Source organism: Maylandia zebra, linkage group LG18, assembly GCF_041146795.1.
Source record: "Maylandia zebra isolate NMK-2024a linkage group LG18, Mzebra_GT3a, whole genome shotgun sequence".
NCBI lineage: Eukaryota > Metazoa > Chordata > Actinopteri > Cichliformes > Cichlidae > Maylandia > Maylandia zebra.
In genome coordinates, this window is record NC_135184.1 from 23,664,231 (window position 1) to 23,692,115 (window position 27,885).

Consider the following 27,885-nt stretch of genomic DNA (forward strand, 5'->3'; position numbering starts at 1 on the left):
TTAATGCTATGGCTGATATTTGTAGATCAAGTATTGGCCATCATGAGCAGCATCCATGTCTTATGGATCATCTACAAACACACCAATACTATGAGGCCTCATTCAAAGGTCCATGTGGTTGAAAATGTATTAAAGATGTGTAGAAGGAAAAGAAGTTGAGTGTGGAAGGAAATTCTAACTTTATCCAAACTGACCTCAGTCTGTCTTTTCCTTCAGCTGTTTATGGTCGACAATGGTGCGGATGATTGGAGGATAGCCATGACGTATGAGCGAATCTTCTTCATCGTGCTGGAACTACTGGTGTGTGCCATTCACCCCATCCCGGGCCAGTATGTCTTCACATGGACAGCGCGGCTGGCTTTTACCTACACGCCGTCGGTGGCCGACGCGGATGTGGACATCATCCTCTCCATCCCCATGTTCCTGAGACTCTACCTGATTGGCAGAGTCATGTTACTCCACAGCAAGCTGTTCACGGACGCTTCGTCCCGCAGCATTGGCGCCCTCAACAAGATTAACTTCAACACACGCTTTGTCATGAAGACCCTCATGACCATCTGTCCAGGAACTGTTCTGCTGGTGTTCAGTATATCCTCCTGGATCATTGCTGCATGGACTGTGCGTGTCTGTGAGAGGTAAATACAGGGCTGTGAATAATGGATGTTGTTGCTGGGCACAAACCAAAATGGCTGATGCACAATTGCACTTTGTGGATTATTAGACGTCTTCTCTTCCTTCACTTATCGCTTTTGTTCCCACGCGTTTCCGTGCTCTCTGTCCTTTCCCTGAAATATGTGGAATCATCAGAATAGGTTACATATCGATGTCGTACACGTGTGCAGGAAGGCATACGCTAATACGCCCACATACTACACCACTGCCCGGCCGTTTAAAAACACCCTTGCACACGTTTCATTAGCTCAGCACTTGCTCCACGACTTCCCACTCCTTGTTTTTATTGCTATTTTAGATGGCTTGTCCATAATTCATGAGTGTTTAATTGTTTGTTTGCTGAATGGTTTGTTTTGATAATGCAGAGCAGCCCCCAGGATCCTCTAACCCGTTTTTCTCACCAAAACTGCGCAACGGGCTTCGTCTCAAGGGGGCACCAATGATTCTCGCTGAAAATGAAAGAGGCAGGGAGAAATGAGAGGCTCTCTTTTTCTTTCTCGTTTGTGCATTTGCATAGGGAAATGAGACATTAATGCCAGCTTTGATGTTTTTAAATTCATTTTTGCATAGATGGTGTGGAAGGGGGACTCGAGTTGCATGGCTGGAGAGTGGGAAAATCTATAGCAGCAGTTCTTGTCAAACCCAATATTTTAGTCTACACGTGCTACACCACAAAAGCTAAACATCCCGTCAGAGGAAGGTCTTTCTTTTATTACTGCAGCTCATCTTGCCTGCTTTTATTAAGTACCTCCCCTCCCCCTCCCGTACCCCTGCCCCCTAACTACCCACATGTTAACCTGTCACTAACCACCCCCCTTTACACGCCCTTACCTTGGGATCTTCATGGCTGGTGGATTTAAAACTCAAAAACTTTCACACCAGCTCCTCTGGAGCACAGAGGGAGGCCAGTGAGGTGTCACAGGCATGAGATAACCTCAACCCAATGATAAATAGACTGGTTCCTACATAGCGCTTTTCTACTCTACCTGAGCACTGAAAGCGCTTCATGCATTGGTTGAAAAAACACAACATTAAATTTGCACATGATGACGTCTCCATAAAGTTAAGTTGCACAAAGTCTCTCTATTATAATTGGCTATATGTCACATTTTTGCCATCATTCAGTCTTTAGCACCTCATAAAAGGAAGGAGTCATTTCATTCAAGTCAAATGCTAGTAGAGGAAAAAAAACAATCTACATGGGTTTAGTTTGGATTTCTGAACTTAAATGAATAAGGAGTTGAGAGGCACAGAATCTCTAGAGTGTGGTTTGGTTTAAAAATGCACAAACACATGAGCAGGGCATGCTATTAATCATTTAGCCTCAGAATAATGTGTCCAGATGGGTAGATTTGTGTCTGTATGTCTACGTCTGTTACTATGGATGGGTGCACTTTAGCATGCACATGAAGGTTGTGTGCGTGTGCATGCGTGTGCGTGTGTTTGTATAATGTTTTGTTGTACTTTCTATTTCCCCACTATGCTGCTCCATAGGGATACCATGTGAGTCCTCGTTCTCTAGCCGTGGAAAACCCAACTTATCATTTTTTTCATCGAGCTGGCGCCACTGCTGCCCTGAGTGGGGTTGGAGGGTGGTGGGGAGCGGGGTGGTGGTAGCGGGGAGAAGGGGCAGCTCCTCTGAAACAAAATTGACCGATGATCCTTTCCAAACCCAGTAGGTCAAACGGAGAATTAGGAAGGGCCCTCTAGTTGGCATGAAAGTGGCACAATTCCTTTTAGTGGCTGTAGGAGGACAGCAGAGACCTACAGTGTGAGCAGCACTTTGAAGCAAGCGTCTCTTTGCTAACTGTTGTGCATTAGGCCGGTAGGAGCTGGAGGAGGAAGTTTGTATAAAAATGGAGCAACTCCTTCAAGTCACCTTCACCAGTCTGCCAGAGGGCAATTTGTCTTATCTCATTTTTTCTCTCTCTCTCTCCTTATGCAATTGTTATAGATCCATACTGCAAAAAGATGTCTTTTTAGCAGCAACTCCAAAGATTTTCGAAGACCAAAGGCCTTTCTGTTCTTTGTGTTCACACATTACCATCTCATTATGTGTCTCCCCTCACAAAACTAATTGAACAGTGTTATAGTTTTCCACAGACTTTTGTTGCTTCTACCCAAAAGATTGTTCTGCAGAGATGAAGACACTTTGTCCTCTGTTATCAAAATAAGGCCCGAGTGTGCAAGAAGAGAACGAATGTCAAGTCATTTCGTGTATTTAGCTGAGGGCACTTTTGTCTGGGCTGCGTGTTACTTTTAGCACAGCAAGATTCTGAGTGAGAGATACGTGAGTGGCATAACGCAGTTAGAGGGTAAATGAGAGCATTGCTTTCCATTGCTACATGTGTTAACGGAGACATCTTTTAAAAACAAGAGTTTGGTTTCTGCGGCGTCTCTCGTTTTTGTTTGCCCACGTGAGCCGAATGTCATTCCCCTTCCTCCTTTCTTTTAGTAAACATTGAAACAGCATGCGAGTTTTCATGTTTACTTATCAATCCCATCATTTCAAGTGAAACCAAAGTTGAAAAAAAGAAGAGGCGCTTGTTTCCCAAAGTGCTGTATGTGACTTGTATCTGTTAAATGCGCCGTAACACTGTCACATTGACCACGCTGCGAAGTAAATCAAAGGGCAGTACGGTGTGAGATTGGACGAACACGGAGTCTACCTGGAAAATGCCTAGATGGGGGGAATGAAAGACACACAACCAGAGGGACTGAGAGAGGGTGGAGATGGGAGAAATGCTAATGTTACAGTAGATGGATTTAACACTGGCCCCCTTTCCCATCTTTCTTGTTACAGCCCATCCTCAGAGCTAACCTACCTCAACTAAGCTCCTTAACTAAGCTCTTTTGGCTTCTCCCTCACTACCAAAGACACCTCCCTCCCTCTCTCTCTTACTGCTGACTGATCCTTTGCAGATCTCCTACTGTACCCATCTAACGTGGCATGCTTTGCAGTTTCTCCTCATCTCTCCCCACTACTGATTCCTTGTCCCTTTGCCTTTCCTTATCCATAACAAGCAGGCCTAATCCAGCCCGAACTCAGTTACACACTTGCATGCATGCCTTGCCTGTCTCCCTGGTTTCTCACTCCTTTTTCTCTTTAGCTGTTATCTAATTCTCTTCCACTCCTGTTCTAACTTTGTTATCTGAAACAAAACGCTCTATTTCGGGGCAATGCGAGGCTGCTATTTCTCACCTCGCATACTCCATTCAGGGCCTGTAGGCTACGTAAAAGGCAAGAAAGTTTAGCTGACTTTCCCTTACAGCACAGCACCAGATTATCAGGCTCAAGATACAAACAGCGCCAGCCAAGACAGGTTGTCCGAATGTTTAACTGGAGAAATGCATACCAGAGCAACTTGAACTTTCTCACACCAACCACATGTTTACATGAAATATTCAAGCAGGCTTTGTAACTTTACAGTTTCCAGGCTGTGAGCTCAACCAAACTTATACAAAACCGAAATGTTGCCGTTCCTTTGAGTTTCTTACAGTAGGTTTACATTTATAGTCTGATGCTGCAATGTGGGCAATGTAAGGGAGCCTCTTTGATTCGACGTGGCATGTACTACTATATTCACCAGGGACAGTTAGATTCTTCATTGTTTCACTTGATGTGACAGCGTGCTCGCTCTGCAGGCCTAGTATTGATTGTAGCCTATCAGCGCATGTAAGCCCACAAGGTAAATTTGCATAATATGTGATAAGCACTGGGACAGGTAAAAGACTGACATGCAGTAACATAAAATTAAGTTAGTTCTCTGTTTTTCATCAGTTACTGTCTCTCTCTGCAGTCTTGATGCGATCATATGCATTCAGAAATGATTTTCCGAAAGACAAAGCAGCGGTGGATTTGCTTCTACCAGTTTACACATGGAGTTGTTATCCTGTCTAGGAGATCCTCCTGCTTGTTTCAGTCTACTCTTAGAAAGGGAAAAGTCTGATTTGGGGGAACGTCAGCTCCACTGACTCCTCCTATTAATGCCTCACTGGAAGAACAGACTCACTGCTGAGGCTTCTGCTCTGTCGTTCTCACGTGTGGTAAAACAAGTAGTTTAATAAGCAAAACTGAAAGGTTTCTTTACAGCTGCAAAAAAAGGGACAAAAATAAAATAATGACCTGATGATTAGGATTTGAAAACTTGAAAACTTCACAATCATTTGGTAGGTCTGTTTTTTTGTGTGCACCTAAAAGAGTTAAAAGTGTAATGTTAAAGACAGTCTCTGTGTTGTGTGCAGAAGTAAACCACACATTGTGGAAGGCTGAGTGTACTGAGAAGATTTGAAACATGAAAGAAAATGTTTAGATGTACTGAGTTGGCAGTGGAGGTGGAGTGGTAGTGTTTCGGTGTTTCTGCGTGTCCCATGATGGTTTAATACCCAGAGTGTGCATCAGAGGATGAATGAGTTACTTCTTGGAAAAAAAATTTAACATTTACATGGAAATAGAGCTGGGCGATAGAACGATAACGATATGTATCGCGATATAACTTTTACTCGATAGAGAAATTAAGCTATCGCGATAGACCTCACCGCTCTTGTCCTCTTAAAAAAAAAAAAAAAAAAAAAAGGTCAGCCAATCCAAACTAAGTAGCGCAGAGCCGAACCAATCACAGCCGCAGCGTCACGTCGCGTGACTTGTTACGTACAGCACAAGTGCCAAGCCGCACGTGTGTTTGTTTGGGAAGCAGCCAGCTGGTAATGGAGGAAATGAGTGTGCCGACTAGAAAAATCAACCGAGCGTGACCAAAGAGAAAACAGATGATGGGTCCAACGCCGGAGAGATTGTCGAACGGAAGAGCCATAGAAGTTCCGTAGTTTGAAGGTATTTCGGCTATTTCAAGTCTGACAAAAAACAGAGTAGCGTGCACTGTAAATTGTGCCGAAAGCAAGTCTGGAAATACAATAAACTGGTGCATGCGTCACACTGTGCGCCACGTTATTGTTTCGGTGAAATGAATTTCTACAATACTGTTACTGTTAATTCTACTCTCTGCAGTGTTTAAATGCTTACATATACACACAGTTACTGTCCCTCCACTAGAGCTGGGTGATAGAACGATAACGATATGTATCGCGATATAACTTTTACTTGATAGAGAAATTAAGCTATTGCGATAGACCTCGCCGCTCTTGTCCTCAAAAAAAAAAAAAAAAAAAAAAAGGTCAGCCAATCCAAATTAAGTAGCGCGGAGCCGAACCAATCACAGCCGCAGCGTCACGTCGCGTGACTTGTTACCGTTACAGTATTGTAGAAATGAATTTCTACAATACTGTTACTGTTAATTCTACTCTCTGCAGTGTTTAAATGCTTACATATACACACAGTTACTGTCCCTCCACACACGACTCTGTTCTGCTTCTATGCCCCAGCTTTGTTTACTTTTTCCCACCGAGGCTTCTAGACTTCTGATTGGCCAGCATTTCGGCACGGTTAGGAATCTAGCGCCACCTGCTGCTTTGGCATGTTCATAGCAGCGTTTTCCTTCATTTCTGCCTTTATGTGTGGACGGGATTATTTTTTAAAACGAAAACGGAAAATCTCAGTTTTCAAAAATACCCGTGTACGTGTGGACGTAGCCTCAGTCTCTGACTGGAAGCGCTAATTCGTCATTCGGCTTTTGTCAGACTAAAGTAACTGTTAAAACTGTTTGAAAAGCTCAGCTATACAACAAGGAGAGATTGAGAATTTCCTTTTAGTTCTCAGTTTATTTGATATTGACAAAAGTTAGTCAGTTTTGTCTGTTCTTCTGTAAAACAAACTAAGATTTATTTTTAGAATTAATATTTTGTTTCTAAGTGGAATTGACAATTTAGTAGTCTGTTTTGTTTGTTCTATTTTGAAACTTAAACGCTTTAGCGGCTGCCTTTTGTGTAGTTTGCAATATTTGCCTTTATTTATCTGAAAAAGTCTCATGTTCCGTAAGTACATCTACCCTGTTGGACTTATTATGGGGAATAAATATTTAAATAAAAACAAGCTGCTGATTATTTCACATTTTACTTGTGAGCAACGGCACATTTAAATCTTACAAATATAGTTATTTGGCTTATATTGTGATAGATATCGTTATCGCCTGAAATGAAAAAAACATATCGTGATATGAAAAAATCTCATATCGCCCAGCTCTACCCTCCACACATACGACTCGGTTCTGCTTCTATGCCGCAGCTTTGTTTACTTTTTCCCACCGAGGCTTCTAGACATCTGATTGGCCAACATTTCTGCACGGTTAGGAATCTAGCGCCACCTGCTGCTTTGGCATGTTCATAGCAGCGTTTTCCTTCATTTCTGCCTTTATGTGTGGACGGGATTATTTTTTAAAACGAAAACGGAAAATCTCAGTTTTCAAAAATACCCGTGTACGTGTGGACGTAGCCTCAGTCTCTGACTGGAAGCGCTAATTCGTCATTCGGCTTTTGTCAGACTAAAGTAACTGTTAAAACTGTTTGAAAAGCTAAGCTATACAACAAGGAGAGATTGAGAATTTCCTTTTAGTTCTCAGTTTATTTGATATTGACAAAAGTTAGTCAGTTTTGTCTGTTCTTCTGTAAAACAAACTAAGATTTATTTTTAGAATTAATATTTTGTTTCTAAGTGGAATTGACAATTTAGTCTGTTTTGTTTGTTCTATTTTGAAACTTAAACGCTTTAGCGGCTGCCTTTTGTGTAGTTTGCAATATTTGCCTTTATCTATCTGAAAAAGTCTCATGTTCCTTAAGTACATCTACCCTGTTGAACTTATTATGGGAAATAAATATTTAAATAAAAACAAGCTGCTGATTATTTCACATTTTACTTGTGAGCAACGGCACATTTAAATCTTACAAATATAGTTATTTGGCTTATATCGTGATAGATATCGTTATCGCCTGAAATGAAAAAAACATATCGTGATATGAAAAAATCTCATATCGCCCAGCTCTACATGGAAACTGTTTTGAAGTGCTTCTTAGCTTGAGCAAAACAACTATTGTTGGAGTTGAGAATGTAAAGTGTGTTACTGGGCTTGGAAGCTTACTGAGGAGCTTTTCTAGAGGTGTCTCTATCCTAATTCAGTGAAACATCTGTGATGGATTACTGTCAATCTGATAACCTTTGATGTAAGCACACACTCCAGCTCTGAAACATTAAGATTAAGGGTGTCACGAATGGAGTTTCTTGTCTGTAGATTAGGGAGGACAGTCCCAGCATAGCACAGAGAGACCTGACTTCATGAAAGGAAAGACTGACTGTAGTTCTCAGGTTAATTACGAAAGTTTGCAAGGGCGCACACACAACACTGTAAAGGGCTTAGGCCAGCTGACATTATTTACTTCATTATTCATAATTGAGTGACTTGCAGAAAATCTCTGCAGTTACAGCATACTGTTTGAAAGTTTTCTCACTGACCCTGTAAAAATAAATTTAAAAATGCAGATGTGCTAACACACTCTGAGCATTTCTGGAAGCAGAGGCCCAGAGAAAGCCTCGTTGAGGGGGGGATAAAACCTTGAGTCAGCAAATCCAAAGAGCTTTCAGTTAAAAATAAAACATTTTAGTTGGTTGACAGTAGTGCAGTAGATTTAGGTTAATTCTTCTTTAAAGTGTGTGCATTTTTGCACTGGCACTTTAAAATTCATTTTCTTCCCTGCAATATATATATAGAGGAAATCTAACAGGTACTTAATTTAAAGCTAATATCCAGTTTCTGCAACATGGCGAACCTCCATGTGGTTTATATTTCGTGCTAATTGACCGAAGCACAATTACATCAGATCTTGTGAGACCGCCACTCCTCTGTGTTTGATTTCCTGATGACAGGTCACTGTGACATTGAGCCCCTTGACTGCTCAAGTGTGTTTAAGAATTCATTTGACTAAGTTGGATTTGGGCACAAAGCCAAGAGGTGAAGATTGCTGCAGATTCGTCTGCATAATTTCATTTCATGTTTGAATTGCATGACATATACTTTCATATAAAAGCTTTCTTCATTGTACACATTACACAGAAAGCAGTTAGAGAACTTGGAAATCTATTTTGTTCCTAAGCTGTTTAAACATGGATATTATAAAATACATGTACACAGCCACCCCAGTGTAAGAGGTGATATGCATGAAGGAGCCCTACAAGGGTACAACACTGTTGCCGTCCAGGTAATCACCTGCCTCTCCACAACATGGAAGCTCCTCTCAGATACTGCAGCAGGCAAAATGTATAGTCAATACATGAGCACACTTCATAGTAGCTTTGGAAATAACACCAATGGGTCAAAGCATCACCAGGACTCCAAGACCAGGCAGAGCAACCTGAGAACCACCTGGATGCCCCACATATGGACACAGATTCCAAGCGCACCAGATGTCTCTGTTCAGAAGAGTACCGACCTAGTAACAGCTAAGATACTGCATAGGACCCTCAAACTCCCAGACCTGAGGACCCAAGCTTGAGGACCGCAAACATCACCCACCAGGTGGTGAGAGGGAGATGTATATAATGTGTGTATATGACCACAGGCCATAAAAACAAGAAAACACAAATAAAGATTTAGAAACTTTCAAAAAATTGTTTCACATTGAAAAATATTATTATTCATTAGGCAAATAACAAACTTTAATGAATTAATATTTCTATAAATTTGAGCTGTTACACTGAAATTCTTTAAGAAGGAATTAATCAAATCAAATAAAAATTTCTGTTCAGGAATCCAAGTAGATCACTGTAATTTGGCATCTTAACAACTATTTTTTATTTTTATTTTTTTAACCAGTACATTTGAAAATCTAGGTTAACAACAATAACACCAACATTAAAATATTTCAGTTAAAGAGCTTGTGCATACTGGTGGATTAACCATTACTGAAACATAAAAACAATTTTGGTAATTACCAATACAGTTAATTTAGGGCATAAACTTTACAGTGGGTTGAGTCTAAACTGCATAATAATAAAACCTTCAGAATTTTTAAGTTTTACATATTTTTAACTAAAACGTGTTCCATGTTCATCACATTAGATTGATAGCATGCTAACATTTGTTAATTACCCATAATTAATTCTTTCACACATTTAATCCATAACTAAATTTTACCTAATCGTGCCATTAGAGAAAACTGAAAATCTGGTCTTGTAAAGTTTCAAAAATCACAAATCAATCTCACGTTGGTGCCACAGGAAGAATCTGGGATTTTAAAAACTCTGTACTGTATTGCTTTGAACTGTGAAAACTCGCACCATATTTAAAGTGGACTTATTATTCCGATATTATCATACCCAACTCCATATTTTAATTCTTGGACTCTGCTTGAGTAGCTTTGCATAAATCAGTTCAAAATAATCCATATATAGCTTACACTGGGACTCGGTTCAGCCCTCTGTCTGAAAGAAGCAGTTTTAGCTCCTCTCCTTCAGAAGAACATTATCCAAAGGCCATCCTCCCTTCTGGTTGAGTGTTTGAACACCAAGTGGGTGGGAATACTGTGCTCACAGCCAGAGCTGCTCAACTGAGATGACCATACACCTCCTTTCTCTCTCTCTGACTTGTACTTTTAGTTCATAAAGAACTAAGAGCAGAAGAGCTCTTGGTAAACTGAGCCTAAAGGTACAAGAAATCCCAACGATTCAAAAGCCTGAGCTTTTGTCTCGTACATGGCAATTTAAAAAAAAATTCAGCCATGTTAAATTTGTAATGTGATCCATTTTTCTAACACTATAAATATGATAAAGCATGTAAAAATACAATATGTCCCCTTTCAATTTCAGCAATTAGCAAATGTACAGATGTTTTTTAGTTTGCTGTGCTGCTTTGCTTGCTTACTTTTGTGTATTGCTGTGCTGTAAAAACACTGCTAGGTTTGCAGTTTTTCAAAGAAGCTGTCATTACTTTGAGTTTAATCTGCTCATGTTTATTGCAACTAAAACCCCTCCCCCCGCGGAGCATCCCGATGTATTTGTTTAAAAGTCATCACAGCAGTGTTCAGATTAAATTTTTGGCATTCTGACTTTTTTTTTTCCCATTTATTTTGCCTCGATTGAACATCTGGACAAAAGTGGTGATGTGGTGTTACTATATGAAGGTGATGACTTCAGAATGTAAAGCACGAGCTTTTCAGTGTGAACAAAGTGCTTGGCTCTTTGCTTCGCTGTGCCGGCTGACTAAAGAAGGCAAGAAACAGAGGCAAGGTTGATGTTCTTCCTCTAGCATGTTTGAAATCTAAATATTGTTGTACTATCAGGTTTTGCAAGTGTTTTTTAATTCATTTGTGCATTTTAGGCGCACGAAGCACAGTAGTAACTTTTATGTGTGTGATACCTTAAAAAGCGCCCTTGTTCTGAAGGAAACATCTGTTAAAATATTTCGCGTATGTGAAGGAATCCAGTTCGAAAGGAAAACCTGAGTGTATGTGTGTGTGTGCATGTTGGCAAGGTTAAGTGCGCCTCATTCACATGTGATCCATTCTTGCTACTTTATTTATAGAGAGGCTGTGTTGTCAGCCTCTGTCAAACATCTACAGACAACAGCAGCTGAAAAATGAAGTGATTCCATTCGTGCACATAAACAGAGAGCATAGCCATGTTGGGAGGGAAAAGGCTGATTAGACTACACCGATGGTGATTTGAACAGGCCGATATAGTCATTCACAAGCAATTGTTTATCTCGTTGCTGGTCAGCTTAGTTAAAACACTGCGACTTGAGACGTTGCCTTATCGGTCTTGTGTTGTGGTCATCACACTGTCTCGCAGAACGAAGGCCTCGGTGCTCTTTTGGATGTAAATGGATGTTGTTGCATTTGATGCTGGATAAATAATGTAATCTGTAAAACGTTTGGGTAATTGATCCAAGAATAATGCATTTGCTGTTAGTGTCTGTCAGGGAGAATTTAACCAGGGGGGATTACAACTATCTGCTCTGGACATTATATATGTCCTGTCCTGGAATAAGTTGAAAGTGGTGCCAGCTCTTCTCCATGCTATTCCAAAACTTGACACAGTATATTGAGAGCCTTAAAACGCTATTGATTTGCTCCCATTTCAGCCTCTGTCTCTGCTCCAGTACTGCTGTCTTCTGCTCTTTTTCAGAGAGCTGAAATATGTGCAATGAAATGTCCACCAACAGAAAAACAGGCGATAAAAGAGAAAGCAACAATGCCTCTTTGCATTGTTGCCAAGCATATTTATAGGTCATATTTACAACAGAGGCGGCCATATTGTACTGCAATAAACTGTTCACTGTGCTGAAAGGTGCAGCACATTCCTGCCTGCCTTCGAGACGTGACTCATTCTCTGCATGCCTTGATGACAAAATGAATGAAATTAACATACTAGTCACTAACATTGTAGTCACTTGCAATTACAATATTTAGCCAGCTGATCAAGTTTATCCCCATGGCAGTTATCAAAGGGCAGCTGGTGAAGTGTTGGGATGCAGGTAAAAGAGACAGGGGTGTCAAATTCAATGAGCTTCTTCCTTTGTTACTCAACCAGTCCTCACCCCACTGTTTACAAATGAACAGTACCAAGAAGACGTAACGGTCCCCTTTCACATGGTAATACTTCAGGATTTGTCATAGGTGGTGTTAATCTCTAAATGGACCCTAGGTTTTTCTGTTGCTCCCCTGCTCTCAATATACTGGCTTTGAAGCATGCAGATGCAGACATGTTTTTTATTCCTGCATGGTATTGTACAGACTGCTTCTCTGCATGTTATTGAAAAAGCTTGAATCCCATAGACCACACACTTTTTTGACATTCTGTGGGACAAAAACGCTCAGCTATTTTTCCCCCGGACTTTGAGCATGAATAGAAAAACTTGAGAGTGGGAGTTTTAAGAAATGTGGAAGGCATGATTAGTTCATTTATGGTGTTTGGTAACAATGAACTGTCTTGGAGGAGAAAGAGGAAACGGTTTTTCTATGAAACTGTGAATCTTTTTTTTTTCCCTCCTGGTGTAGAGAAAAACTTCATAGACTGAACCCCAGCTGTTCTGATATGTACTTGTGCGCTAATTAGAGATGATTGTGCTGGTCATTCTGAGTTCATAGGCTTGGACGCTGCTGGATATTTCAAACTCATCGGAAATTCATGATTGGCCCAGTTAGAACTCCCTTTACAAAATCCTTAACCAAATCCCAAGAAATTAGACTCAGAGTCTAGATTGCCTTGTCATAAGGATGTTAGCGTGATGTTGTCTGAAAGTGCTTAATGAATATTTGATTTTGACTTCAAAATTAAATCTTATCTGATCTCCTCCTAGACAGCCCATTGGGAATAATCAGGCGAGTTGAATGAGGGTGGGTGAATGAGGCAGATTTGCCTCCGTGATTGACTTTTGCTTTGCTGTGGAAGGTATGGCAATGTCATCCTCAATCCAGCTTTGTGTGCGTTGTGTTTTTTGTTACACAAGTGTCTTTACGTATGCACTATGGGCCTTTTGGTCCGACATTTTCAAGCATGGCTGTCAGTTTGAACTGATGATTTGCATTACCAAAACTTCTGTCGGGGCAACTCTGAGAAGGAAGGAAGATTTTTATTAAACGTTGACCAATAATCCGACTATTAGTTTGATTTAAAGAAGAAGCGTATGCATTTTTGGATGCACTGATGTACCTTCTGGTGCAATACTGAAAATAACTTAAAGCCATGGCACTATATCCAGTCACGCTGAGCAACATGGCCTCTCTCTTTGTCATTTAAAACTTGCTTACTATACTTAGTATAATTTCTTTCCATTTTAAATCAAGATGATGTCATTTGGCCTCAGACTCTTTTTTTCTTTTTAAATTTCCCATCATTCATCTCATCAAGTGCCTCATTTTCAAACTGACAGATGGTGAACATCATGGTTTCAGTTTCAAATCAGTTATTTCTATTAGAAAGTGATTTTTTCCCCCTGCCTTCGCATTATTCTGAGCGTCCTTCCCATTAAAAATATGGCTCTGCATTAAAAACTGTCTTAAAGATGAAGGAAAACAGAAAGGAATTCTACTGTTTTTTGCACATGTACTGAGTAGACCTTTTCTTTGTTGTTTCTCACTAAAATCTGCTGCATTTTTTTTTAGAACTGGCTTTATAAAACAGGTGTCTCACCTTCCAACATGATTTCTTCCTACTCCTCGATCCTCACCACCTCCACCACCTCCGCTCACAACCCGTTTGGTTCACACAGCACCATGTCATTCTTCAGCATGTTCACATTCACGAAACTGAGTTCCAGCTTTCCTGACTTCTGCATATCTCCATTGCCTTAGGTATCATGACAAACAGGAAGTGACCAGTAACTTCCTGGGAGCCATGTGGCTCATCTCGATTACCTTCCTCTCCATTGGCTACGGAGACATGGTACCACACACCTACTGTGGGAAAGGCGTGTGTCTGCTTACAGGGATCATGGTAGGTTCATCATGTCTTCAGTTACATAAATGTATAACAGAACACACAAGACAACTATGATCAGATAGAACGAAACCTCAAGCTCAAAGTATTATCATGCAACCTGATCGTCAGATTTCAACTTGATTCCTCAACATATATTTGTTTCTCGCTTCCTCTGTTTGTTTGTTTTTAACCTACCAGAACATGTATTTAATTCTTCTTCTGTAGAGCTCACACACTGGTCATTTATTTGAAAGAACCTGAAATGTACTATGTATATATGGAGATCTATGTAACACCAGCCAAACACAATGTAGTGTCCATATAAGAAAGAACAGTTGCTGTTTTTGTGCAACAGGGAGCTGGTTGCACTGCGTTGGTAGTTGCAGTGGTAGCCAGGAAGCTGGAGCTAACCAAGGCTGAGAAGCATGTCCACAACTTCATGATGGACACACAACTCTGCAAACGAGTGAGTCACAGTAAACTGTAATAGTAAACTCTTATAATATGCATTTTGTGTTTGTAACAGTGATGAGAATGTTTTGGTTTATAACTCTTTCGAGCATTCTCAGCTCAAAAAATGTGTGACAATTTGCTTCTTCCAGTCTGTTAATTTGACTGGGATTGTAGAATAAACAATACACTTACCAGCCACTTTATTGGGTACACCTCTTCAACTGCTTGTTAATGCAAACGTCTAACCAGCCAGTCACATGACAGGAAATCAGTGCATTTAAATATGCAGACATGGGCAAAACAACATGCTGAAGAAACCTATGTGTGTTTTCTGCCGACTATTGGTTTTAATCGTTTGTAACTATTAAACCCTGACTCTCTCTCCCTTCGTCCTCTTTCTGCTCTTTTCTCTTTCCCCTCACCCCCCACAAGTTGTGGCAGATGGCTGCCACTCCCTGAGCCTGATTCTGTCAGAGGTTTTTTCCTGTTAAAAGGGAGTTTTTCCTTCCAACTGTTGACAGGGGGTTGTTTGGGATAGCTTTCTAATATTTTAAGGTCTTTCCCTTACATTATAAGAAACTTTGAGGCAATTTTTGTCGGGAATTGGCTTTATATAAATAAAATTAAACTGAAATGTATGCAGAAGAGCTCCTCTGAATGCACAATATGCCATACCTTGAAGCGGATGGGCTATAGCAGCAGAGAATCCGGCCGGGTGCGACAATGGACTAACCAAAACTTGACAACAGAAGATTGGAAAAACATTGCCTGGTCTGATGAGTCTCAGTTTCTGCTGCAACATTCAGATGGTAGGGTCAGAATATGGCATAAACACCATGAACGCATGGATCCATTCAAGCAGACTGAACACTCTCACGTAGTTTGCAGTGATGCATTTTGGTTCTCTTGGACTTTACTCTGTGTAAACAAACCAAACCACGGGGAAAGCTACAAGCTTACAAATTCATAAACTGATTTGGACCAGAGTAAATGAACTATAGGTGCTTAAACGCACTTAGTACCAGCTGAACGCCCTTTAAACACCACCTGTCCAACCCTTAACACCACAGTGTACCCAGCTTCCAATGGCAGCTTCCAACAGGATAAAGCCCCATGTCGCAAAGCTCAGATCGTTTCTTGAAATGACAAGAAGTTTCAGTCCAACAGGGCAACTTTGTGATGTGGTTGAATGGGAGATTTATGTCATGGATGTGCAGCTGATAAATCTACAGTAACTGTGTGATGTCATGAGGAATTGGCTCTCACAAATCCAAAACCAGTATTAGCTAGGTGCAACTAATGAAATGGCTGGTGAGTGTGTGTATGGAGTCAAATACAATGAGTTTTTGGCACATGTAATTCTAACTTAACCTTTTTTATTGTTTTATTTTTCTGTGTGTAACCACTTTTTGAAATTATTGTTAATCATAATAATACACACAGATGGGTGCTTCAGTCTGTAATCTGTCAGAGCAGTTCAAACTACTCTATGTTATATAAGTTTCTCGCCCTTGTTTCATAGGTAAAGAACACAGCTGCCAATGTACTCAGGGAAACATGGCTCATTTACAAACACACAAAATTGGTCAAGAAGATAGATCACGCCAAGGTGCGGAAACACCAGCGCAAGTTTCTCCAAGCCATTCACCAGTAAGTTCACTGCACCTTGTGTGTTTTGCATAATCTAATCTAAATATGACAGAGACGTTCACCACAAACTACCAAGGAGACTTTCAGCATGGCCTAAAACCAGAACTAATGATGCTCAATCTTTAATGCTACTTGTGGTTAACATATTTAGGCTGTATTATCATTTGAACTGTTAATCTGAGATAATGTAATTCTTACTGATTAGCTGTAAAAGAAAATAGTCCCTTTGGGTTCATTCTTTAATGTTATTTGTTGTTAGGCAGCGTTATCAGCTATAATACCACATAGTTGTGTATATCTGATAGTATCAACAATGCTGTTTTCCCACAATGTCCTCTCCTTGAAGACCATTTCCTTTGATTGTCATACACATATGTAAGCTCTCACAGATGGACACATACAGAGCGTGCGCGCGCACACACGTACACTCACGCACACACACACACACACACATACGCACAAACACTCTGCAATCTAGTGTAATGGTCCTTCCTGTTCCCCTCCCTTGCCCCCCTCTCCCCGCGACCCTCTTTTTACCCTGTGCTTACAGTGAGAAGTGTAATGGTTTTCGCTCGTTTCGTGAATGTTGTGGGGTTAAAAATCTGTACTGTGTTCTGTCTTTGTTTTGCTCTATCACCGCAGAGCTCAGAAGTAAGTTGAGTCTTCTATGTATCCTCTTCCTACTGTTTCTTCAACATCCTGCTCCTCCTCTCTCCATGTCTGCGTTCGACATGCATGTAAAAAAAAAAAAAAGTTTACTTGTTGCTAAAAAAAAAAAGAAGAAGAAGAAGAAAAAAAGGATGGATGCTGAATTGCTGTTTTCGGTTGTGTGTGTTTTTTTTTTCTTTACTTCAGTGTTCCATTTACTTCCCTCTCCCTCCCATTTCCCCCCTGACTTGAATGAACGAAAAGCATCCACATTGTCGATAGTGGAGGGCTGTCTGGAGAGAACGTGTGAAAGAAAAAGCATCTTGCGCAGAATGAGCTTGGAGCTTTGTTGGCTTGGCCAGCAGTTCATAATCATTGATGATGTAGTGTATATTGTTGCCCATGATTAATATAGCTGCTCTGGGGCTATATTAACCTGCATCAACAGAACTCATCCTACACTCCTGAAGGTTTTGTGATGACATAAATAAGCACAGTGTTCTATCCTGTAGTTCTAATGTGGATCAAATGCTTGCTGTTGATTTAGTCTTGATTTATGCTGTTTTTTCCCTTTCTAATATGAGATCAAACAACAAGGCCTTGTACATGACATCAATAGGATGGCACAAAAGGCACAACGCAACATGTACATTGGGGTTTTGTAGAACAAAATTGTACTCAAAATGTGTTACGCTAATAAGTAGAGCTTTTACCTCAAATAGTCCCAATTCTTCGACAGCCATAAGGGATGACAAAGCCGGGCAAACAGACACATACGAGCTGGAGCAGTTTCCCACAGAGATAGAGCCGTAAGCGAGCAGTCTCACTCTGCTCTGATATACTGATTTGCACATGAATAAATGCCCTTGAATGTCATCCTGTCTCATAATTTGCCGAACAGGGAAATTCTTCCCCTCGCACATTCAGATGATGGCTGTGTGATGCCACTGCTAACAATGGCATATTATGCACATCAGCGTTAACAGTTCTTACAGAGCCATAATGTATTTGATTAGAGATAAGGAGGCGCTTTGTTGAAGGCATCACAAAACATGTCCAATGTATCATCGTGCAGCATTTCATTTAAAATGTTTGAAATGTCGATGTTGCCGTATGTTCAGCAGTGTCATTAGGCAGTTTATTTCTGGCAAGTTTCATCCTTTATCTGTGGCATCCACACATACACACATCAGCTCATGCACATATGCACTCTCTCTCTCACACACACACACACACACACACACACACACACACACACACACACACACACACACACACACACACACACACACTCACAATATCCAGCACTGAAAACACCCAACTCGTTTCATTGTGCACAAAGTCAGTCATAGTCACTGCACGCTTACTGAATGACCAGTGTGTATATCTGAAGTCCTACCACTGAGCTGTGTGTAGCACTGACAAAGGGCATGCCATCTTTTTCCTTTTTTCAATGTCTTAGTTTTGGAAAGAGATGGGAATGTTTTGATTTCAAACAGGTTTTGGGATTTTCTTGTATGGAAGCATATTGCATTCTTGCTCACAGGGGCATTTTTAACTCCTAATAATACGTTTCTTTCACGTATTGAGCTCCTTTTCCCACTTTTTCAAAAACTGATTCTTTTTTTGGCTTGTAACAAGATCATCTCTCACTATTAGCATCATTTCTCATTACAACAAAAATACTTGCTGCCACCTGCTTCTTAAAGGACTGTAACGTTGTGAAAAAAAGATCTTGTTATAACAAAAAAGAGCTAGCTTAAACATGACAAACAGTCTATTTTTTTTTAAATGAGTGTAGTATGCTTCTGTAATTTTGCATGTTTTGGTTGGTATTGTATTGACCAAGACCAGGAATGCCTTAAATATATATTTATATGCATACACTTCCATATATGTGTATAAATATAAATACATAAAGAAAATATTTACAATGCATGTCTTACTTTCTTTTCAATGTCATCAGTGAAAGAAGTGTCCTGATAAAACATTTGTTGTTCCTCCTCCTCCTCCTTTCTTTTCTATTGGCCCTCTCTGCCCCTCAAAAACCTGTCTCTCTGTGCTCTACTCCTTCAAACTACCCTCCTTCCCCTTCTTCACTCTGCTCTCCTCTCTTCCTTGCTGTCATCTCTTTCCTTTTGTCCACATTCTCCTTCCCTGTTTTTCATGTTCACACCTCCTTGTGCGCCCACTCAGACTGCGCAGTGTTAAGATGGAGCAAAGGAAACTCAATGATCAGGCTAACACCTTGGTGGACCTGGCAAAGGTAAGTTTTCCAAGTTAAAAATCTAACTTAATCTTTTGAAGGTTTCGATATAATTTGTGCTGTGATGATTTTAACTTGGCGTTGCTATTCTGTCTTTATTTAAACTGACTGAATGTATATTCTTCTATTATATGGAGATATTCTTCTCAGGAAGGGCCTAAGCAGGCTCTTTCCAAGGACATAAACTACAGGGAACCCCAAGGTTTTGTCCTAGGATATTTTCAGTGTTCTCCCCGTGCACTTAAAAATTGTAGCATCTTTAGCTTACCGCATAAAGCTGATAGGTGAGCCAATCCTGGGACTGCATCAAGTTGTACATTCTTTTTTTTCTTTTTTTTGAATAGTCAGCAAAAAAACCCTAGGAAAATAGGGTTGTGCCATATCATATCATCCGCAAATACATAATAAAAAAGTACCATATCATTATTACTATATCCAAGGCCTGTGTTTACATTCCCCAGCACACAGAATAACGAGACAAGCCTGGCATGTCTGAGAGCAAGAGCGTGTATCATCCTCTGATGATGATTTGGTAACAAAAAGGAAGCTACTTCAACAACTAGCAGCAAAGCTCACTACTTTGCAAAATATGCAAGAAAACCTTTCAGACTAAAGGTGGAAACAACTAACTTTTTATATTACTTCAGGCAAAAACACATTGAGTACAACCAGGCTTCAGAGGAGGAGATAATAGCAACTTTTTATATGAGACCCAAATGTAAACAAATAACTTGAGCAAACATTGCTGGACTACTTGCTAATTCTACTGCATATGAAAGGAAGAGCAAATGGTGGATAGAAATTACTGATGTGATTATGTGGTTGAAAAGCAGGGTTTTAGGCAACTGGTTAAAATGCTTGGCCCAAGATGCAATATCCCAGGTAGACAATATGTGCAGCTTTAGTTGTTCAGGCTTCAACATTTGAGAGGAGTGCTCTTTTTAATCTAATACTTAATAGTTTTTGAGGGCTAATACAAATGTCAAACATTACGTCATTCAGTACAGGTCATCAGTTTCATTCTTAAATATAACTTTTAAAACTTTTACTGTTATGTTATCTATAGTTTGCGGGAGAAGATGAAAATACAATCAGTCAGAATCAATTCTAACTTTATTTCATGGACTATTTTCTCTGTTTTTTGGCAAATTAAGCTCCTATAGAAATCATTAAAGTGGTAAAGTTATTGTACACAATAAATAATATCCATCCATCCATCCATCCATCTTCATCCGCTTATCCGAGGTCGGGTCGCGGGGGTAGCAGCCTAAGCAAAGAGGTCCAGACCTCCCTCTCCCCAGCCACCTCCTCCAGCTTGTCCGGGGGAATACCAAGGCGTTCCCAGGCCAGCCGAGAGATATAATCTCTCCAGCGTGTCCTGGGTCTGCCCCGGGGCCTCCTCCCGGTGGGACATGCCTGGAACACCTCGCCCAGGAGGCGCCCAGGGGGCATCCTTGCCAGATGCCCGAACCACCTCAGCTGGCTCCTTTCGATGTGGAGCAGCAGCTGCTCTACTCTAAGCCCCTCCCGGATGGCCGAACTTCTCACCCTATCTCTAAGGGAGAGGCCAGCCACCCTTCGGAGGAAGCTCATTTCCGCCGCTTGTATCCGCGATCTCGTTCTTTCGGTCACTACCCACAGCTCGTGGCCATAGGTGAGGGTAGGGACGTAGATCGACCGGTAAATTGAGAGCTTCGCTTTTACACTCAGCTCCCTCTTCACCACGACTGACCGGTGCAGCGTCCGCATTACTGCAGCCGCAGCCCCAATCCGTCTGTCGATCTCCAGCTCCCTTCTCCCATCACTCGCGAACAAGACCCCGAGATACTTGAACTCCTCCACTTGGGGCAGGAACTCATCCCCGACCCGGAGTGGGCACTCCACCCTTTTCCGGCTGAGAACCATGGCCTCAGATAAATAATATAATTGATATTTATTTCTTTTATTTATTAGGTCTCCATTGTTAACTCCTTTTCAAATTTCATGTTTGACATTATCATACCATTTTAAATTCTACATCTACGCATCACATCAAATCAAACGGCACCTGCACTGCCTTAAAAAGTGATCTTGGCCAAGCTAACTCTTTGGAGAATGAACCCTAATGCGAGACTACTCAGTTTGAAGAACCTGAACCTGATGACACACTGTAAACAGCATCTGTCCATAAGAGGCTGAATACAGAAATGCTTCAGTAGCTTCTGTCTGGCTGTACAGATGTCAGCTGAGGCACCAGAGCTGAGAGGGGGTTCAAAGGGAGGTGCATGGCTGCATTGACTTCATTTGATGTGGATGGCATTTGCACTCCAGTGTGTATTTTAAAAGGTTCCAAGGCCAATCGCTTTAATGTGTGTTTACTTGCGCCTTACTGTGCTCAATGGTCAGATCAATCTGCATACACCCTACAGTGGCTCAGCTTTATTTTCAAACCCCATAGAGATATAAACCTTTCACATCTGGATTTTAGATTTGATTTCTGAGGGGCACACATGCCTGGAGACCCTACATGAGTATTTTGTAATCTCTGCAGATGACTGTTAAATTGCAAATCTTATAAAATGCTCTGTGATGTTGAAGAATGCAATATGTTGTATATAATGTGTGATTAATTTTGCAATATCGAAAACTGCTTAGTTGAGATGCAATAATTACTTGCAGATGCCTCATGCTGAGCTGGCCAGAACTGCATGAACTGTTAAGCAATAAGTACCTAAATACTAGAGATGCTTTTCATTATATAAATGAGTTGTGTCAAGCAAACACATAAAGGATTAAAGACCTTCAGGAGCTATAAATGGATTGGAGAAGTTGGTTGTAAAATCTATGGGAAGATAAAATCTATGCTGACTTGCTGAAACTTTACAGCTCCCCTTCCTACTGCTTCCTTTAAATTATTTCCTCCTCTGCTGTAATATATTTACTGTAGTTGTCTACTCATGGAATTTATTATTACTGTTACATTAAGGTTTTTTTTTCCTTAATCACTATATGTGTCCTACTGTATATCATCTCTTAATTTTAGTTGTTGCAACAAGTTGTGAAACAGCTTCTTAATGTTTCTATCTTGCCTCTTCCTCCCTTGTCCCTCCTGTCTCTGTCCTCCTGTTCCTTCTTGTCCCAAAACACATTTACTTTCTCTCCTTCATTAGACCCAGAATGTGATGTATGACCTGGTGTCGGAGCTGCAGGAACGCAGTGAGGAGCTGGATAAGCGCATCGGCACATTGGAGGACAAGCTGGACTCAGTGACGGGCAGCCTGCAGGCACTGCCCTGCCTCATCTCGCAAGCCATAACCCAGCAGCAGCAGGACTTCCTGGACGGCTTTGTTCACCGCTTTCGACCCGCTTCGCTAGCCTCTGAGCGTTCCGAACGCTCCGAGCGATCCTGGACTTCCACCGCCCGTAGGCGGCGCTCTCCCTCCACAGCACCACACACCTCCTCTGATAGCGGATAACCTTGACAAATCTTCTGTAATCACCTTTGAGCCCTACCTTTCCCAAACCAACGTGTCGCCTCATTCTGTCCCATCCAATTCTGTCTCATATCTGCTGGCAAGTCCATGTCTGGACTAATAATGAACCCACATCTTGGTCCGTGACCTGATCCTTGTCCTTTCCCTCCCACTCATTCCTTCCTCTCCACCTAATGAAAAAAAAAAAAATCCAGAAAACCAGTTTCTCTGTGACTGAGCCTCTCAGCACAGGCCTGATTAGAGCTACTCGAAAAGAACAAAGAAAAGCAAGCAAAGACTTAAATCAAGAAAAAACAAATGCATCCAAAAAAGAAAAATAGAAAAAAAATTACAAACTGAGATAAAGTAGAGATATGGTTTATGTTTTAGCCATTGTATGGCTGTCCAAGTTAGCTTTTTTTGTAAAAGCCCTTGTATAGTTAAAAAGAAAAAGAAAAAGACTGAGTTCAGGGTTGCTGAGGTGAGAGCTGGCTATCACACCGGAGAGTCCTTAACAACAAGGGGGGAAGTTGGTCTGTGGAGCTGAGGGCCTTGGCTCACCTGCTGGCCCTCTGAGGCCATGGAGGACATCTGTCCACCCATCTGTCCGTCTACCTGTTTGTCCGGTGAGGAGAACAAGACAAACCATTGGACTTCCCTTTCAAATGACTAGTGTCATGGATTCTTTCCCATAGTTTAGGGTGAAAGCTTTAGGAGAGGCTACAAAAGCTCTGACTTCAGGTCAGTGATTGAAAATGCACTTAAAGGGGAGGAGAAACTGTTACACAAATAAATAGCAATGGGGATGCATATGGCGTTACTACTGGGTAGGAAAAATGATCACTATTGCCAACTTCAAGGTATCAGCTTCCTTGTTCTTACCAAGGAAAAAAATGAGAGCGACTATCTTTTTTAGTTACATATTGACATGTGATTTTTCAGTGCCTGAATGTATAAATAGTAGAGGGTTATTTAATTACTAATTTCAGAGCTTTTTTACGATGTTAACAGTCTAAATACAACATTGCATTCCTTTTTCAGATACATTCCTCTCCAAAACTTTAAAGAAAATGTCTAACATGCATAACATTGCCTCCATTACACCGCAACTCTAAATGTTTTGAAAACCGGTTTTTCTATTTCTAACACAGCGACAAATGGAGAAGTACAGCGAGAAACCCGTGGCGAGACAGATTGAGAGCATATTTGTGTGTTTCAGAGAACAAGTTCACTTTAAGCTCAATGCTGCACACTCATACACAACAAATATGAAATATGTAGTAGTCTACCTTTCTCACTACCACTAATTAGAACTTCCTGTGGTCTTCAGAAAATTGCATGGCTTGAGGTCTGCTGGGATACAGGCACAAACACATCACTGGTCAAACTGAGTAACTAACCCAGCTCTTTTGCATGGTTCTGTCCAGAAGTAGTTATGGATCACACCCAGATGGCTCTGGTTATTTATACGCTTGGTTTCATTAGATTACCTTTGGTTTGTTGGTTGCTTTTCTTTTGTATTATATTTTTTAATTTTGTTTTCTCCCAATTTTTTATTTTGCGAGGATACCTGTGTTTTTTTAGAGTTTCAGAACCTAGAGAATTGCAGCAAGTTGATCCTGTTTAAAATATGAAGAGAGATTTTTTTAAAAAAAATCAGTATTTCCAAAAAAAATCCTCAAAAATACAAAAAATGCTGAAGAAACTTTTCGGGTTACAAAACAGTGAACTGATCTCAAAGTAAATAAACCATAGTTTTACAGTTAAAAAAAAAGAAAAAACGATTAAACTTATATGCTGTCTTGTAGTCTAGTATGTTATCACTGCCCCTCATGTCTGTACTTTAAATATAAAATTAGCTTTAGATTGGCTTACCTGGTGGGAGACTGCAAGATTAATTTTTGAGTATGTTGTCATATACATGCGGAGGAATTTAAGTAATAAACACAAATTCACATTAACTACTTACATTCCTGAGTCCAGCCAGAATCAAAACAACCCGAGATATAAGCTAGCTCTAGCTCCTCTTAAGCTATCGCTACCATATTGTGTCACTATTTCCATTATGTAGATTGTACTGGATGCACTGGGGGCTTTTTTGTGAGGGGTTTTTTTTCTCAGAGAGCTGCAGTGACTCATGGTTTGTAATGCTAGCACTGACTGGGAAAGTTTAGAAAAAGATGCATCAGGAGTTCTCTGTTATATTGAGCACAACACAAACTTTGACTAGTGAAAAACAGACTTAAAATGTACTTATCAAAGAAACTGAACAGCCAGTTTCTTAAAATATCTTTTAGTATGACAAGAGCAAGACAAAATACTCAGACCCTTAATTATAGTTCAAGCTTTATTACAAATAAAGTCTAATTAAGTCAAAATTATTCTGAACAGTTGTTATAAACTGGGAAATTGGCTATAGGTACCAAATCCATTGTAAAGATTTTGCTTCTACTGTAAAATTGGGCATGTCTGTCAGAGCTTCTGAGTTTTGTCACTTTCAGTCTGTGGCTTCAATTGACTCATCAGGAGCATAAGCTAACTGGTTTCTAATACTAGCTTTATATTTACTGTACAGACCTGTAGCCTAAGTGGACAGCTCTCAGTAGTAAAGTATAACATTGAACTGTTCTTTGAGGCCTTTGCTTTGGTTATTTGAGTGGTACAGTGATGGATAAGAAGTGAGGGGGAAACATCTATGAAAGCATGCACTGGCATATTCTAGTGCTGTGATGACTTGCAAAGTTTAATTTGAAGACAAATATTTAGGATTTTCCCAGAGCACATTAGAACAGAACAGGAGGTCATCAGGTTAGCAGGCTAGGATGATTTAAACAGTAGATTGAGTCCCAAAAGAACGCTAGTGCTAAATCTCATATTTGTGGTCCCTTAAGCAAATGGACAGGTGTAGGATCATTATAATTTCCATGGTCTTAATTATTTCCAAGCTGCTTTAGGCTTAACTGAGTCTAGGTCCAACCCTGTGAGAGAACAAACAGGTTCGCTATCTCACAGGCTCTGGATTGACCAGAGAGCACTTCTTTTAAGAATGTATTCAGTTTGCTACAAGTGCAACTTAATCGAGCATGAATATTAGCTTTTTCCCTTTCAACTTGAGTTGATGAAGCATGACTCTTTACTGCCCCCACCTTTAGCCTTTCCTATCTCAGAGTGCTACACTTCTCCCTAATAGTAGCCTATAAAGAGATCTATCATGCTTTTGCAGTCTCTGTTTCAATCAGTATCATCCAATTAGTCAGGATGGCTAAGCCTATCTGCTTGATTACAGCCTTACCTGCCTGTTTCTATCTAAGGTTTCCACCTTGTCATTACATCTGGTACGCCCTCACGTTTTTCATCTGTCATTATTAAGAATATCAGTCCCTCATACAAAAGTAGGCTTGACAGATGGCCTGCAGAAAAGACATTGAAGTGGTTCCAAAAAAAAAGAAAACCCCAAACAAAAAAAACTGCAAGGGAGGAAGAAGCAATGGAAACCCAGGTCATGTCCCATTTTGTACTTGGTGTGTAGTTACAACAGAAAGGATCACAGATGCTGGAGTCTCTTCCCCAGAGAGACATAACAATGCTGGTGTTAAGGACTTCATCGGGTGGCACGAAAAAAAGCAAAGACTTTGCTCATTCACTGACAGGAAGGTTATGAACAGCAAGATTGGGTGTCCTGTTAATATGACCTCATTGTAGATGTCACCATTTAAACAGGACAAAGCTGAAAAGGTAAAGGTAGGTGGCTGCCAGCATGTCATAGGTATGTAGAAAAAAAAATGCCTAGAAATTACACGAGGGGATTGAAATTCTGGCAGTTACAAAAGAAACCCCCAAAAGACCTTTTATTGTTTTACATTTGCAGATAGGAAATTTAATCCAGGATCTGCTGTTCCTTACTCTGTTGTAATTGGTTTTCTTTGTATCCCATCACAAAGACCAGCCTAAACACCATTCTAATATTTACTGAACTGATCCTTTTCTAGAAGATGAAACACATACACAGTATTTCATAGTGAAGTGAGGGACATTCATGATGTTGCTCTGATAATGGTAGATAAGACAAAATGATTAACACATCCCGGACTTTTATTATAAGTAGGCTTTCGTCATAGAGCAGGCATCAGAACACACTTCTGCTGAGTACAGAGTGAACCCCCCACTCCCCAAAAAACTGAAAAAATGTAACCAAATCATTGTTCTGTGTACACTGCCACATGATGCATAATGTACGTAGTAGCACTGGAATAAATCAACTTTTAATGGATGGCAAATGGGTTTAACATGTTCTCTGTATACTGTTCATTGTTCCTTCATTTTGCAGGTGAACCTTTGTCCTAACAAGGAGAGACACCAAGGTCAACATTAAAGACTATCTTCATCTATGACCGTTATTCTTTCTTTTTCTTCCGCTGGGATTTGAAAATTCCGTTTTGAATAATCTTCCTAATGCTTTACTTCCCGTTTCATTTGCGTACTCCAATCTGAAACTTTCCCATGCCAAGAGGGAAGGAAAATGGCAGAAGCCCAAAGTAAAATGTGACACTTGAAAGGTGGGTTGGCAAATGTGTTGACAGACGCAAACATCACACATTTCGTCCTGTGAAACTGAGGCATGGGCCGTCCTAAAACATGATTACAGGAGGAAGTATTGATATAAACAGCACTCCAGAGGACACGCAGCTGCTGGGGCGCTGTTCCAAGGTGAACTGTGAGCTGTGCACAACACACACACTCGTACACAGCCATTAATGTTCAAATAACAAGCTACTATTCATGTCCACATGCACAAACAAGGCTCTGGCTGGTTAATTACAGTAAAATCTGCAGGGACTTGGCAGCAGACCGATATCCCGCAAAAGTGGCAGAGTCAGTCACCCTGTTGTTGTTGCTACACAACCCCAAAGACATGCAACCGTGGAAACACAGGGAACAGCTCCTCAACAATCCAATTAGTACAAAGTAATTAAAATATTGTTTTTATCCTCTAAAGTGATAACAATCATATGTGACATTGAATGCGCTCTCATAGAACTAAATCTCGCTTTACGGTGGAAACCCAAGTAGGAAAGAGAGGCAGAAATTGTGAAAGGTGCACACAAATTATGCCGCATGGCCATCCTTTCCTTCTCTAACAATCTGTCTTAATAAACACATTTAATTCACTCAGCTTATCCTTGTGCTGAAGTGTGAAAAGCAAGAATAGTGGCATTAAATTACCAGCAATCTCCCCTAGAGGGTACTGAAGCTCAGCCAAACAGTGAGGAAATAGGAGATGGAGTCATGTTGCAGAGGACTGAAGATCACCCTTGGAGTTTGGAATTACAGGGGGAAGAAGAATCAGCATATAGGATCCTGAAGAGCACAGTTTGAAAAGATCC

The 27,885-nt window shown here is 40.6% G+C and overlaps 1 protein-coding gene across 3 annotated transcripts in view; it reads left to right on the forward strand.

Annotated features, from left to right (window-relative positions):
• The window catches only part of kcnn1a (potassium intermediate/small conductance calcium-activated channel, subfamily N, member 1a), a 67,034-nt gene extending 40,144 nt beyond the window's left edge, over positions 1-26,890 (forward strand). For all 3 annotated transcript variants that reach the window (XM_004542387.2, XM_076876397.1, XM_076876398.1), the window contains exons 4-9: positions 217-635; positions 13,906-14,047; positions 14,388-14,498; positions 16,008-16,135; positions 18,980-19,049; positions 22,199-26,890. In XM_004542387.2, the coding sequence (XP_004542444.2) occupies positions 217-635; positions 13,906-14,047; positions 14,388-14,498; positions 16,008-16,135; positions 18,980-19,049; positions 22,199-22,504 (1,176 nt within the window). In that variant the 3' untranslated portion in view covers positions 22,505-26,890. The remainder of the gene's footprint in view (positions 1-216; positions 636-13,905; positions 14,048-14,387; positions 14,499-16,007; positions 16,136-18,979; positions 19,050-22,198) is intronic.
• The last annotated feature ends 995 nt before the right edge of the window (positions 26,891-27,885 follow it).